Source organism: Synchiropus splendidus, chromosome 1 (genome assembly GCF_027744825.2).
Source record: "Synchiropus splendidus isolate RoL2022-P1 chromosome 1, RoL_Sspl_1.0, whole genome shotgun sequence".
NCBI lineage: Eukaryota > Metazoa > Chordata > Actinopteri > Syngnathiformes > Callionymidae > Synchiropus > Synchiropus splendidus.
In genome coordinates this window covers 63,421,457-63,436,340 of record NC_071334.1, presented here as the reverse complement: position 1 = coordinate 63,436,340, position 14,884 = coordinate 63,421,457, and the positions used below count along the sequence as shown (strand labels likewise).

General features: G+C 41.5%; 1 protein-coding gene across 2 annotated transcripts; it reads right to left on the bottom strand.

The window, feature by feature from the left end:
* Positions 1 to 2,310: 2,310 nt before the first annotated feature.
* On the bottom strand, positions 2,311 to 13,115 carry LOC128752421 (SH3 domain-binding protein 4-A-like). 2 transcript variants are annotated; one of them, XM_053853619.1, is made up of 5 exons: positions 12,859 to 13,115; positions 10,920 to 11,087; positions 8,286 to 10,567; positions 3,843 to 4,031; positions 2,311 to 3,656 (listed from the first exon to the last, which is right to left on the bottom strand). In XM_053853619.1, the coding sequence occupies exons 2-5, from the start codon at positions 11,041 to 11,043 to the stop codon at positions 3,432 to 3,434; spliced, it is 2,820 nt and encodes a 939-aa protein (XP_053709594.1). In that variant the 5' UTR covers positions 11,044 to 11,087; positions 12,859 to 13,115; the 3' UTR covers positions 2,311 to 3,431. The 2 variants fall into 2 exon arrangements, with proteins under 2 accessions (XP_053709594.1, XP_053709595.1); XM_053853620.1 differs by lacking the exons at positions 2,311 to 3,656; positions 3,843 to 4,031 and adding an exon at positions 4,048 to 6,368.
* Positions 13,116 to 14,884: the final 1,769 nt, after the last annotated feature.

The window sequence follows — 14,884 nt, the reverse complement described above, 5'->3', positions numbered from 1 at the left end:
TATCTTGGGTTGTTTGGTAATTTATCACCTACAGATTTCGGAAAGCGAACGCAATGCTTAGAGCTTATTATTTAAACACTGTCGACGCCGCACTATGGTCTTTCGGTTTAAAATTAAACTCTCTCACAAGCAACGAGAAGATAATGATTCATACCATTGTGTGACTTTAAAATGCCGAAAGACCAATAAGACGTCGACGATGCAAACTTCGGTATTCACAACGCGCCAACTTACTCGCCAAAACCATCGATGTGATTGATAATAACAATAAATACACTGATGATTGAGACACATGCATGCGATTTTGACCAGGCCCCACTCACTTCTGACTATGTCGACCGACCATAACACTATAAAAATCTTCAGCCCAAGCTGCATCCTGATAAAGACTAGTTGCATAACTGATTTGGAAATCATTAACCTATTTTGAAGGCCAGATTCACGTTTGGGAAAACATACCTCTTGCATTGATGCCTTCCGGTCATCTAAGCGACAATTTCTGGAATCCTGTGAGCAAAACCATGTTGGAAAAAAATGCTTTTTAAACTGGAGAAATTGTATCTTAACAGGTCGGAGAGTGTCGTGCGTACGTTTGCCTCAAGATGGCACCAAGTCAACTATTCATGGAGAGAAACTACTGCGTTTTTACTCGACCATTGCCATAAAAATACAAATGAAAATGGAATACGCTTTAATACGAACACGTTTTGTTGACTTCACTTACAGTTAAAATAAAAAGTGTCGCCGTGTATTATTATTTCTTTATATTTGTGGGGCCTGACTTTATTTGCAGCTGTGTTTGTGATTTATTTGATGTGCTGCTCAGTTCCACTGCACATCTCACATGAAATCGATCCAATGGGAAGAGTATCAAGAAACTGTTCTATTGACAGCCTCTCCAAACACAGCGAAATGCTAACAATTCCACGCAAGTGTGTGCCGCACTAAGTCAGTGATCACCGAGCATCTGTCACCGTTCTGCGTGTGTGTGAGAAATAAAACCTGCGTGAAATGACCACAGCCTGATGTCGAGGTGGGAATGGATTTGCATGCTTCGGTTACACAATGTTGAGAGGGCAGTTGGTGAGTCATTTGGAGGCAAAAGGGCCATTCCGTCAGGGTGGTCCACGTCAGAGGTAGAATAATGGGTGTACGCGCGTGTGCGCGTGTGAGAGAGAGCGCGCGAAGGAGAGCAGAAACGGGCAGATTTGTGCACTCATCTATGCTGCACATATTTTTACATATGATTATCTGTTCATTCATGTGAAACGACTGTGTTGTGTGTGTCTCTGAGAAGATGCATTTTTACACATGGCTGACTGGAATAAGAAAATGCTGATGAAGAGAATCTCCTTGAGTTGCTGTCCAAACACTCCTCTTCCTCTTCAGTCCAGGCCTGTGCTTCCCCTATAGCAGGCGTATACAAGCGTATGAACCAAAAAGTGTTGACATAAATATCGTATTCCTGTTTATCATGAGAATGAGGAAGAGTCTTGTGGTGGCCAAAAAACTGTAATGAATCCTAGATTACATTTAAATGACACGGCTTGAAGATCCTCATGTCTCCACCTTGAGCTTGAGCTGCCTGGAAGATGGGCGTTTATGTGATCCCATCTCACCTTAATTTACCCTCCGCTCTGTGGAGAATGATATCGATGTATGAGTGATGAAATGTGGGATGGGGTCAGGGTGAAAAGTCGCAGCTGTCATTACAGGAAAATAAGGTTCCTGTATCCTACAGCGCTGTCACAAATCGACCGACAGATGCTTCTGTCAGTCTCCTTCACTATTATTTCTCACAGATCTGAAGAAGAATGGCAACAATCACAGACTGGATTTTCACTCCTTCAGCTCGTCTTCACAGGTGACTGTTGGCAGCTTGACCTGACTGAGGGAGGTAGGTGACATCTTGGCTTCGATTATTTGTCTCATCACTTCATAATAATAAAACAATAATAAAACTGTTCAAGCCAAACTTGATGACCACAAACATATATGACACATTATATACCACGAGGTGAGAAGAAAAAGTGTTTTAAATGTAGCTTTAATTTTCTTCAAATGTTGTAAAATAAGGAGGAAATTAATGACAGGTGTAATTACACCATGACATTATGCACCTGAAGTTAGATAGATCGATTAGAGATAGACAGATAGATAGGTAGATAGATCGATAGATAGACAGATAGATAGGTAGATAGATCGATAGATAGATAGATACACAGACAGATGGATAGATGGATAGACAGACAGACAGACAGACAGATAGATAGATAGATAGATAGATAGATAGATAGATAGATAGATATAGATAGATAGATAGATAGATAGATAGATAGATAGATAGATAGATAGATAGATAGATAGATAGATAGATAGAATAGCAACGATTTCTTTCATATCCAACTTTATTAACAAGTTTTGGACAGAAACACTGAACAGGTCAGAGACGTGACGTCTCAAGAGTTTTCACGAGTCCGTACAAATATATAAACTCTTACTATAATGATTTAACACTGCAGTGACTTCAGACATGGAGTTCTGCTGTAAAGACAGTGGAGTGAAAATGAAAACAATGAAAGGCATCACAGAATCAAACAATACAGAGATGAACAAAGAACAGAGAAAACCTTAAGCTCAAATCTACTTTGACTTTTGAATACTTTAGATTGGACATGCTTTTGTTCAGGGGTGACAGGAAAATAAATCATAGCAAAAAAATGCTTTACAAACAAATTATTTGTAAATTTCATCTCAAATTTAGCAAAAATCCTCCAGAACTCTTCATCATGTTTTACTAAAATACAGATTAGTGAGAAGTTAGAGGTAAAAAAAAATGCCTTGTTGTTTGACTTACAGTAATAGCATGTAGTCTCATTCCTCTACTATAACTGCATTAAAACAAGACTATAATATAAAGATTACTAACCAGATGATGACAGAACAGTGAGGCTCAACACTTTGTGAACAAGGTTTATTAGCATATCCTGCCGCAGTTGCTGGTTTGTTTATAACAGTTTCATAAACTGACTTGTTTTTGTAGTTCTTCCCTCAATACACTCAGAAATTCATTTTAAATGTCAGAATTGAAATTAATTCTGCCGAAAACGAAAACAAAAAATGAATTTGCAACAGTCAGTTTTTCCACAGCTAGTTGTAAATGATGGACTATAAATATTAGCAAAACATCTGAAAGAAATATCAGCATGCATTTTGGCATTTACTGTAGAATTGTCAATTGACTTCAATAAAAAAAATGGAAATTTCAGGGAAAGAATTTGAAAATATCTTCAGCAATGTAATGCAGCGTGGTGTACTGGATCACTCTGAGGTTGGTGGTGTTGAGAGCCGTGAACACAGCAAAAGGTGAGGTAGAAATCGAAGAACTTAAGAAAAGTCAAACACTGCTACAAGGTTGATCCTAGACGTGTTCAGACGGCAAAGTCTCCGTACCCCGTGGGGCAGAAGGCGGCACTGCGGAGTGTGTCCAAGCAGTTGACCAGGATGAGCGTGCCGGTCAGGTGCTTCCAACGTCTAGTGATGGGGTTCCTCATCCGGTCCAGGCCCAGGTGGAGCTCCTGGATCACGTCACGGTAGCTATCACCAATGTGGGCAGCCCAGGTCAACAGGAAGTCGTAGGCAGGTTTCCACATGGACTGTGAAAACAGTATTAAAGTCATGAGGTCACCTCGATTTTAGCACCTCTGTTCACTTTAAAACTTTGATATTAGCACATGATGTTAGGACCAACACGCTTCACATATAAAAAGAATGAGAAAAACAACAGTTCAACAGTCCAGCCAAGTGTTTCATCACTGCTGTGAAGCAGGTCAGGTTCTCACCTCGTTGTCCAGCTGACCGTTTTTGTCTCTATGTGGAGCCTCGTAGGCGTCCATCTGCTGCTTGGACACCCGTGCCAGCTTTTCAGCCAGCTCCCTCCAGCGTGAGGCCACCTCCACCGCCGTGGTCAACAGCACAAAGTCCAGGACCAGCTTGGCAACCAGACCCTGACAGTCCATCTTCAACAAGGCCTAGAGGAGGATGGATGACAGAAGATACATGATCTTCACGTCAGCATCACAATAGCTCTATCTGTGTCTGAAGCGCTATTTATAAACATCCTTCTGTAGCAAGTCACATGACACAGCTGGGAGCACGTCTTCTGGACAGGTTGAACGAGGTCTCAAATCTTTTCACCTGTTTTCTTTCCAACTTCTCGCACAAGGCCTTTGTTAGTATTGTGACAGGGTTAGTAAGAGTCCTGATATGCCATATTCCTGGTCGTGGGTGTCCCTTAAGGAGGGCCACAATATTGTTTTGTTTTTCACAATTTGACATAAAAAGCGAGTGCAAAAAGTGCGAACAAAGTTGAAAATTAAAGATACAGGCCCTAAGGAGTTAAAAACCCTGAAAGAATTTGTAGTTAATTTTACTCATTATGCATTATTAATTCTAAATATAGCTTCTTTCCTCCATTCTGTAATTTTCAAATTCAGATGTTCTCCCTGTGCTTGGGGTTGCCTGGCTTTTCTCCAGTAATGAGAAACCTCACAATAAAATGTATATTTAAAAAAAAAGTAATTATTATTATTATTTATTTACTTTTTTTTTTTTTAATATATATATAAATTTGATTTATTTAAACAAATAAATTAACAAATACACAAATACATATTTGTTTATTTAAAACAACTAAACAAGCGCACATCTGTTTGGTTTGTATTGCTATCCCTTGCCATCATTGCCATTAACCCTCCAAAACACATGGCTAACCTTAACCAGGACTCTGAATGGAAATGAATGAATGGAAAATAAACGAGGTATGTAGCAAAAGGCTCTGATTAACAATAAAAATATATATATATAAAAGTGTATGCTTTAATAATTGTTCCATAGTTTCCATTACACACTGACTTCATGATGGCTGGAGAAAGGTCCCAAAACCATTGCCGAGGTGAGGAAATATTACTCTAAAGAGGTTGTCTTCTTAAACAAGGGGACAGTTACCCAAGTGGAGGTCAAAGGTCAAGAAGATGTCAGCTGCTTCACGACCAGCTGCACTGTTGTTTATTTCAGTCTCAGTCAAATGTGGCGAAATACAAGGGACAGATTATTCTGCTTTATCTATATGATGAAATTCATCCAGGTTTATATGAAGCATAATGAAGCTAAAGTTTAAAATGGAATAATAATTTAATTTCAACACAGAAAAAACTCCAAACGTGAACACCAGAACTTACTGGGTTGATGTTGAGTATTTCACTGGTTCTCAGTGTATCATTAAATCATCAACAATCTGCCCTTATTTTTCATGTTACGTAACCTGAATGTTAAAATAATGTGGGCCATGTTTCTTCCACGGTAAATCCTCCCCTCTGCTTGAGCAGCCGAGAGGAGCTGCCTACCTTCTCATGTTTCTCAGACGAATGTGCGTGTGTTTGTGCAGGTCATAAAAAATGCACGGTTTCAGAAGACAACTGTGTCTGAAGTTTCAGCCCCACGCTGCCTCTGCACTCACCGAATCAACTCCACCGTGGAGCCATTTCGCCACAAACAACCTTGTGCTTCCCATGTTGATGGATCTTTTGATTTGAGGGAAGCTGTTCTCAAAGACGATCTCATTTTTGGTAACTGGATCTGGGGCGGTGTCGAATGCCCTCCAGTCAGACCCTTGTTTTGATCAATGAGGCTTCAGATGTCAGATGGGAACACCTGTCCGCTCCACAGAGGAACAGTGACCAATCGGTCCACTAAAACACTTTCAGTTTCAGCGCAGACCTATTCTCATTTAAAAAGAGCCACGAATGTCCACCTAAACCTGGAGGACACATTTGACACTCAAAATAGGAGGGCAGACGTTCTGGAGAACCAGAAAACCAAACTTTTTCTTTCTTCCTCAGATTTTCACTCTGCAGCAGTGAAAGACTTTAGGCAAATACTACATATACTTGGCGTACAGTCCGGCGTACAGGGCTGGACATGCTGTCACTGATAAGACTCAAGGTTCTCCTGCTGTATTCAGGAAGGTAAAAAAAAAGCTGCCAGAATAAAAGCCCCTTTCTTCAACATGAAAGCAGGCAGTGCTTCAGAGATTACAGAGAGGTCACATGACTCCAGACAAACAGATGCAGCAGATGAGAGAAAACGCAAACTTCAAATAGATTCCCTCTGTTCCACATCCGCGCAGTCTCGCTTTCCACATCAAAGTCCAGAAACGTGGAGCTGCCCGGGTCTGGGTCCAATCATGCTATCCTTACAAACAAACGAAAAATGTAAGGTTCAGCCCAATTTGACTCTTCATCGGCTGCTGTCTGTGTCCAATTTAATTCTCCTCCAGCTTCTAAAGGTCCCAGCACGCCTCATCATCCCTGTGGGGATGAACAACATTTGGAAGTTAAAGCAACTGGAATGTTTTGAGACTGTTCGTAACCCCCCTGGGTTCAGAGCAGAAAACACTGGAGCGTTTGTGGGTGAACTGTTCTGTCGTGCTGCAGATGTTCAAAGTCACATTTTAGTTTTCCTGTGATGTGACGCTTGGGGTCGCAACACAAGCTGTCGACTTGTCATGCCGTGCAGTGGGTCCGTAATTCATAGGCACCAGTCAAACGTGTCCATGTTGGAAGAGACATGTAGCTTGTTAGCAATGTTATTTACTTATTTTCTTTACTGCATCAATGAACTGAAGCACTTTCTTAGTTGGTGGGATCCTCACTGACATTAGCAATGAAGCCGATTCTGATTCTGATTCTAATAGCAATATATTGAGCTACTCATATAAGCAGATACGACACAAGAGAACGGGTTTCAATTCAACAAATTACGAGCGTCAGTCTTCAACTTCAAGATGTGACCCAGTAGATCCCAAGATGAACCTGCCATTTGCATAGATGTTAAAAATTTCTTTCTTCGGTGAAGTACGTCTTCCGGGGTTTTAACATACAGTGCTGTATAGCAGTCTTCACAGGAAGGCCACAGACTGTCAATGTTACACTAAAATCCTTTGGTCAATGAATGACCAGATGCTGAAACAACGCTGCAGAACCAAAATTCCTTTCACAAATCTTCCTGAACCACCCAAATCGCTGGAGAGCCATCAACTGGCCGCCACACCCGTGATCCGAAAAAACAGTTCACAAACACCCACCTGAATAAAGAAGAGAGTTTTGTTTTAGCACAATTTTTAAGTCTTTAAAAATGTTTTGGCCTGTACTGTATATTTTTAACCATTTTTGTTTCTGCCCTTCTACAAGCATGAATATGCCAAAAAAAACACATAACTACAATGGCACATTTTATACCTGAGGTTAATGTGTTTATTTAACAACAAATCTTTGATTTTATAGGTTGGTTTTATAACATTTTTTTCTTCAGTACTCAAATATCAATTACTAAAGTACAGGGGTTGGACAAAATAATAGAAACACCAACAAAAGCTAAAAAAGCTTTAAGGTGTTTCCATTATTTTGTCCAAACCTGTAGCCTCACATCAAAATGAAAATTGCAATGCTTCAAAGTTATATCTAGTTCAAGTTTACAAAATAGCTCAACCCGATACCTACACCTGCATCGGCCACTATTTCACTGTTTCACACTATTTCACTGTACAAGAACTCATTTCCTCCTGTGCATCAATAAAACATGGCTTGTATGAGCTGTGAGACATACACTAACTCTACATAACCCCATGATAAACAAGGGCACACTGTGCACGTAAACCAGTAGGCAGCACCAAGATCTTTGATATTACATAGCAGCATATGCAGAGATTGTCCAGGCTGAAGGAAGACCACTCTACCATGAGTTGTTATGCCAACATTGTTCTTTTACAGTTCACTGTGTTCAAGTGACCTTTCTTCTTGCTAACACCATTGATCACTCTTAAAACTCAGAATAAGGTGCCTTTAATTTATGTTCCATGATCATTCTTGCTCATTTTCTGTCCTCATTGAATGTAGCAGCATTCATTACAAACAGTATGATCTCAAATGTTTTTCTGTTTTGGTCTGTCAGCATTGCCAATGGTAGTACACACATAGTACATAGTCTATTGAGATGGAGAAGCATGTGACTCATGGCTGCTCCCACATCAGTTTCTTTCCCAGGATACAAATGTTGTATCACTGCCAAATCATTATCAGTTTGTATATGCTGCCTTAGTATCAGCATCAGCCACTGAACATAACATAGAGGAGCATAAAGTGAGCGCATTTTGTTCTCACAAGGAACATACTGTATCTGTTCCTAAAAGGGACAGGGGTGTAGACGGTAGAATACTTTGGTCTTACCATCATCAGCTCCCTCTGGAAAGATTTCCTCTCCTTGTTCTCCAAATTGATGCACTCTTCTTTCAGCTTCTCCAGAACAGACGCCACCTTCTCCGTCTCGTTGTCCAGCTCAGCCCGACAGAAGTAATTCAAGGGTAAGTTTCTGTAACCAAGAGCATCTGCAAACGCTCTCCAACTTCCCACGTTCTCCATCAGAACCGTCCTGACGGTGGCGTAGATGTAGGTGAGGAATTTGCACGGTTTGAGTATCTGCTCCAGCAGCGCTGTGGTCGTCAAATCTGGCCCAGACCAATAAATTGGCTTCACTTTACCGAGAACCAGAACATTCTTGGCGTGGACAAGACCCAGTTTTCCTTGGTAGAAGCCAATGTACCACTCTTTGGTCCGCATTTGTCCTCGTAGCTTGAACTTCTCCTCGCTGAGCAAAGCGATGACGTCACCCTTCTTGTACTCCAGGAGATATGTGCTTTTGTTCTGACGGATCACCGTTTTGATCAACTTCCCAAACTTCACGTTAGTAATGCAACGATCCTGAAACTTTGGATACTTGGAAGTGACAGCCAGTGGTGACAGGACAATCTTATCAACCTCCTTCTTCTTCAGAAAGCGTCTCTGACCCGTTATTCTGGCGCTGGTCTTTGGTGGTGGCTGTGGGGTTTGGACACAAAACTGAGTGAGGATACAATCCAGGGCATCCTTGACTTGGATCCTGAGCGTGAAGTCTGACATATTGTTTGGATCGCTTGATGAGATCATATACAGGAGCCTGCTGACTTTTCCTAACTTGAGTTGAAAACCCCGAATCACTCCAGCTCCTTCGCTCACCTTCACTTGGTAGTTGGACATGTTGGAGTATAATCCCACCTGCAGGTCTTGAGGGTGTCCCAAGACGAACTGGTGCTTCCCCCATAGCTGCAGCGCCACTGCAGGGCTACTGCAAGTTGGGCGGCCGACCTCGCCCACTAGCAAGGTGTTAGGAGTGCACTCGTGCCCAAACAGTGCCACAACTGCTTTAAAGGAGGGATGGATGTGTTTGGGACCATAGACTCCAAGAGTGACTTTCCGGTGCACATGATCCCAAACGGTTGTATTGCGGCTTAGGTGCGGAGACTGGACCACAACCGCTGCATACATGCAGGGTTCTAGATTGTCTAGTTGCACTTGGACTGTATCCTTGTAAACATAGGCATTTGGAATTGGTGTGTAAGGTCCTTCTTTGCAGTCACTTCGTACACAAAGTATCTCTGTGTTGGCACAGCTCTCCATCTTCACACTGACGGACACTTTTATCTCCAACGTCAAAAACAACTTGGTTTCCATGTTGCTGATCTTTATCTCCACGACCGGACTGACGGTGGAACAGTGATCATTGTTGAGCTCAAGAGGAGGATCCAGTAAGGCCTTCAAGGAGATCTGCTGGTAGTCCCCCTCGTTCACATGACCCTCTGGGATGTGGACATTGATTTGAGTGTCCGGCAGTTGAACGACACCCCCATTGCTGTCCAGCCTGCAGACAATATTAGTCTCCACCGGCTGTGTCTGACCCCAGCCAGGACTCTGACCCAGGGAGTCCAGATCGTGGCATGAGCGAGCCAACTTTCTGTGATTTAACCATGCAGTCCTGTAATCCTCTCGACTTTGAAACTGCTCGGGTGAAGGAGCCTTGAGACCAGTGAAGAACCCAGCGGCGGGTAATGTTGGATTTGATTGTGCCTGCAAGACTGAGAGCTCAGAGAGACTGTGGGAACGTTTACTCCTGAAAAATGGATTGTCTCTGCGGAGGTTTGGTATGACCTCGCTGTTAAAATGGTCGAAAGCATCATTGGTGGTGTCCATACTTGATGGAGAGCCCAGAGAGTCAAACAGAATAAGATCTGCTGAATTCCTCAACTTGGAGTCTTTCTGATCCAACGCTTGGGTAAAGGGATTACCAGAGAAAATACTGTTGTTTTCAGCCTCAAAGGGCTTGACAGGGGTCGCCCCAGTCCATTCCCCCAAGCCACCGAAGTCCTCGCCCGCACTGTCCACCATTCCACTGTCACTGAGCGAAGAGTTCCTCAAGTGGACTGGCTGTACGTAGGCGGCGGGTATGTAACCCATCTCCAAGTTGTTATGAGCGTACCACCACTCGCCACCCGAGGTGTCCAACACGTAAAGACGATCACCTTTGCAGAACTTTAGAGTGGTAAAGCTGCTGGGGCAGTAATCCTTGATGGCAACCACTTCCTGGGCAGCTTCATAGGACGCTGATGTGTCCAGTCTCAAGGCACTTGGAGAAGGCACTGGAAGGAAGAATGGACCAAAGGTTAATTTTGAACATTCAAAACATTATTCTTGTTCTTTATATGCACCCAACCTGGGAGGTCTTACAAATGATTTATGCTCTATATAATGCTGCAATTACAGTACCCAACAAAACTCAACCTTTCAAAAGCTTTAGTAGTCAATCATGACAACCTTGAGTTGAATAATGTATTCGAATAAATCATCAGCACTTTTCATGTAGCCACAACCATTTTACTTTCAAATACTCGAAAAAGCAACTTTCTGTGTCTGCAACAAAATGTGGTGTATTCATATGATAGAACCAGCAAGGCGTATTTACGCATACATGGTTGTCATGTGGACACTGACCTTTGACATCAGTCAGGCTGGCCCCACCCACTCCCTCACTCAGGTCCATGAGTGTCCCCTCAGAGCGGCAGCGAGGAAGCACGAGGTTGCTGCTACTGACTCTGACGATGCGGTGAGCAGCCATGGCTGACTCGCGGCAGGTACTTCCTCTCACCAGCGTCTGCTCATCTGGAGGTCAACACAAGAGATTCAGTCGTCCAGATTTGCAGGCTTTCAATTTGCTCGTGGTCTTTGCTGACTGTACAGGACGGAGCAGGAATTGAAAAATACCAAGACATTCATCACAATTCAGTAGTTCATCTAACTCATGACTCATCATTGGGAATCACAGCTGGAGGCAGACATAGTTCCTTGAAAAGCACATGTCCAGGCCCCATGAGCTAAATGTTAAAATAGAAATAACATTCATATTTCTGTGTTGATGTTGAATATCCTTATTTATTCAAGGCTAAAATGGACACAATTTATGTTCTAAAAAATATGTTAATAGTTCAACACTGATTGTGAGATTGATCAACACTTAACATAATTGTATTACCATGGTGAAATACTGGAATGAGAAAGAGCAACTAAAAACATAATTTGTGATGGGATGCGGCCCTAAGATTGTATGATCTTCTATTACTGAAGAAAAACTCTCTATTTTTCTACGCTTCTTATGGTCGTGTATGCTCAGGAATTGAGCCATATTATTTTGTGAGACAAAACAGAACGTTCCACTACATCCTCAACTCTCATCCCAACTACTCCTACTCCCCATATTATCAAAATTATATAACCTGAAATGATTTCCTACATGCCCCCACTGAAATTTCAGTCAGTATCTTTTTAATGACCTCCCACTATTTTCTTCTTTCCAATAAAATCCTCTGGTTAAAAATGAAAGCGATGCGATCAATAACCCCCCTGGAGCTGTGTGTCTAAGCAGTTTTGTCGCGTAGTAAAACAAAGATGACGCTCTTACGATATTCACGGGCCTTGTCAGCAAGAAAGTGAATCATTTCAAATTGTCAACAAAATTACCATCACTCACATTGGTTTTATTTTTTATTATTTTTGGTCCGTTGCGGCCAGTAAATGAATATTCATCTATGTCATAAAGGAGATGTGGATTTTAATAAAAAGCAAATATGACGTGTTTTTTGTTTTGATTGTATTATGTCGACATAAATATGCATACTGTGATAGAGACTTCTGAAGGTACCTCGCTGAGATGTTTCAGTTGAACCTTGAGGATCTTGTCCCACAACAACCTGATCTTCCACAATTGCTACCCATATTAATATCATGTAAGCTTTACTCTGATTTCTGTATCTGATTGTACAACAATCTGTGACTGATACAGGGATGATGTTTAACTATCTTTAAATTAAACATAATTTTGGTTGAATTAGATCACATTTAATATGTCTGATTCAAAATGATGCGAACACTGAATCACTCTTCGTTCGGACTTTTCAGTGTTTTGTGGCCATCGACACCACCGATTTAATTACCTTGGAAATGAAAGACTACAGGCGCGTGCGCGTACCACACGACCCAATGGACGCGCTCGCACATGCGCTAATAAGCAATAATTGTCAACTTCATCCATCTGCTGCGAGACAACATGAATATTCATCAGTGTTCGCGGGCTGGAGATGAAAGACCGCAAGAGATGAAAGGTAGTAGGTTGGGGGGAAAAAACGATCGGTGTTCAATAAAAACAAGAAAAGTCCCGTGAATCACGAAAATAGTTTCAACGTAAAATACTGTAACCGGGATCATAAACGATGGCTGTCATCGCACAGCAACGCTCACATCATTTTATCAAATGTAAACACAGCCGAATTAGTTACCAGAATGTATTATGACCAGGTCAAAGTTTGATCTCGGCGTGTCGATATACATTCAGAATTACGGCTGAAGACGTCTTAAATGAGCAGCATTGTGCACTGACCTCTTGCTGGCTCGAAGCCCGACCACAGTGAAGGAGCGGGGAAGACGCTCCTCCGTCACTTTTCCTCCTCTTTCCTTCGCGCCATGAGTCGAGAATTCATACAGAATGCGAAGCGATACATACAAGTAGATGTTCAATACTGAATAGTTGATGAAAGAAGTTCAAGATGGTGAAGCTGAGAGGAAGGTCTCACGAGCGTCTGCGGCGAGGCTCATCTGCTCGTACCCTGGTGGACCGCTCGTCTGCTGGATGGAGAGTGTGACGACATGAAAGGGGCGGTCCGCGTGAACACACGAACCAACTGCACGCACACACACGAATGAACGCAGCAATCGTGCCACAGTCACACACGATTAGGCAGTTAAACAGCTCTGTGTGATTCATTTTGCATTTCTTCATTATTAATCTACTTATAGATTATTGATACGTAACAAGAAAATAATCAAAATATGATAATATATAAGTATAATTTAAAATTAAAATACATGAGGTAATCACTTCTGATTTTCTTTAGATTAGTATTTACATGTTATAATCATGATTATTGTTTTACGTTTTTACGTCCAAACAAATTCGAGCATAAATTCATCATACAAAAATGTTATTATTATCTAGTTATTTTCAAGTTATGTGTTACCATTCTTTAACATTACATGTACAAGAAAACTAGTTCTATTTTTTTTTTTTTGGTTCTGGTGACGAACATCCCGCCAAGACCCTTGTGATTTAACAGTAAGGTGAATTTGTCACATACATTATGGCGTGTGGATGTTCACAAGCAAATTCTTTAAATGTCAGACGCAGACTGCTTGTGAGAAAAAAAAATGAGTTTTTCAGTTGCTGGCCTGAGGTTAAGGTCTGGTTTTTGGAGAACTGAACTGGACAAGACGTGTCTATTCAGCCCTTCTGAAAGGATCTTAGGCTCCTTTATTCTTGTCTTTATCAGACCACTTTGGTATCAGCAGCCCACTTTGCATCAGAATGACAACATCAGCAGGTTGAGTCTGGGAACGCACCAAGAATTGTGCTTGCTCCAGACACTGACAGAATACAGATATGATCAAAAAATGGATTACATTTGAAAGTCAAATCTTCAAATGGTTTATTTAAACGATCTCTTGATTATTTGTCAGTCAAAATTCAAATGATAATTTTGCGAAAACTCATTTTTGGCCCCCCAACAAATACCTTTATGTATTATCTAAATGAAGAATGCATAACTGTCAATCGACAATAAAGAGGAAATTTGAATTTTAGAAAAGTAGCGATTCTCTGACCATGTCGCTTTTGTCTTTATACATAAGAATTAAAAAAGTGCGAGACGAGGGAACTGGATGAACCAGTCATAAGGAAAGGTGTCACAAACACCCCGTTGGCAGTGGAAATGCCAACTAAACAACAAACTCATCCTGTGCCAAATGTCTCGATCATCTGAGATACTGGTGGTGGACTTGACCTTAGATGGACTAAAGACTCCCACTGTTGTGAAACTCTTGTAGCCTTTAATGATGTCTTTAATAAAACAGACATTAAATGTATATATATGTACAAAAGTCAAAAGTGACAGTAGGTCTGCCTTTCTGGTCTCAGTGACCAATGATGACCATCAACCGCTCTGCTCATGTAACGCTTCTGCATTCTTCCTCTCTGTGTTTGCTTCAACAAAGACCTGGGTTTCCATGGCAACTGAGCTGTCGGAGTCAGATGTTTAGGTCGATTAATGGCCAAGTTTCTTTGTCACGCATATTGCTAAGATCTTCGAAGCACGTAAACCTCTCTGGGTGATTTATAAAACCTGCTATATACAGTAAAGAACACATAAAGCAAGCAAGGGACATGAAGGAAAGGCACTCTTAAATACCAGCAGTGGGTTTCTCATCACTCTGGACACATTATCACGTGTTGGAACCAGAAAACAGATTAAATAAGAGGAGTGTCAATGAGAACAAATTGTATTCCTTTAAACTGTTGTCGAAAAAAATTACTGTCACAACTGTGTAAAATGAAGAATTGAGGCTCTTCAGAT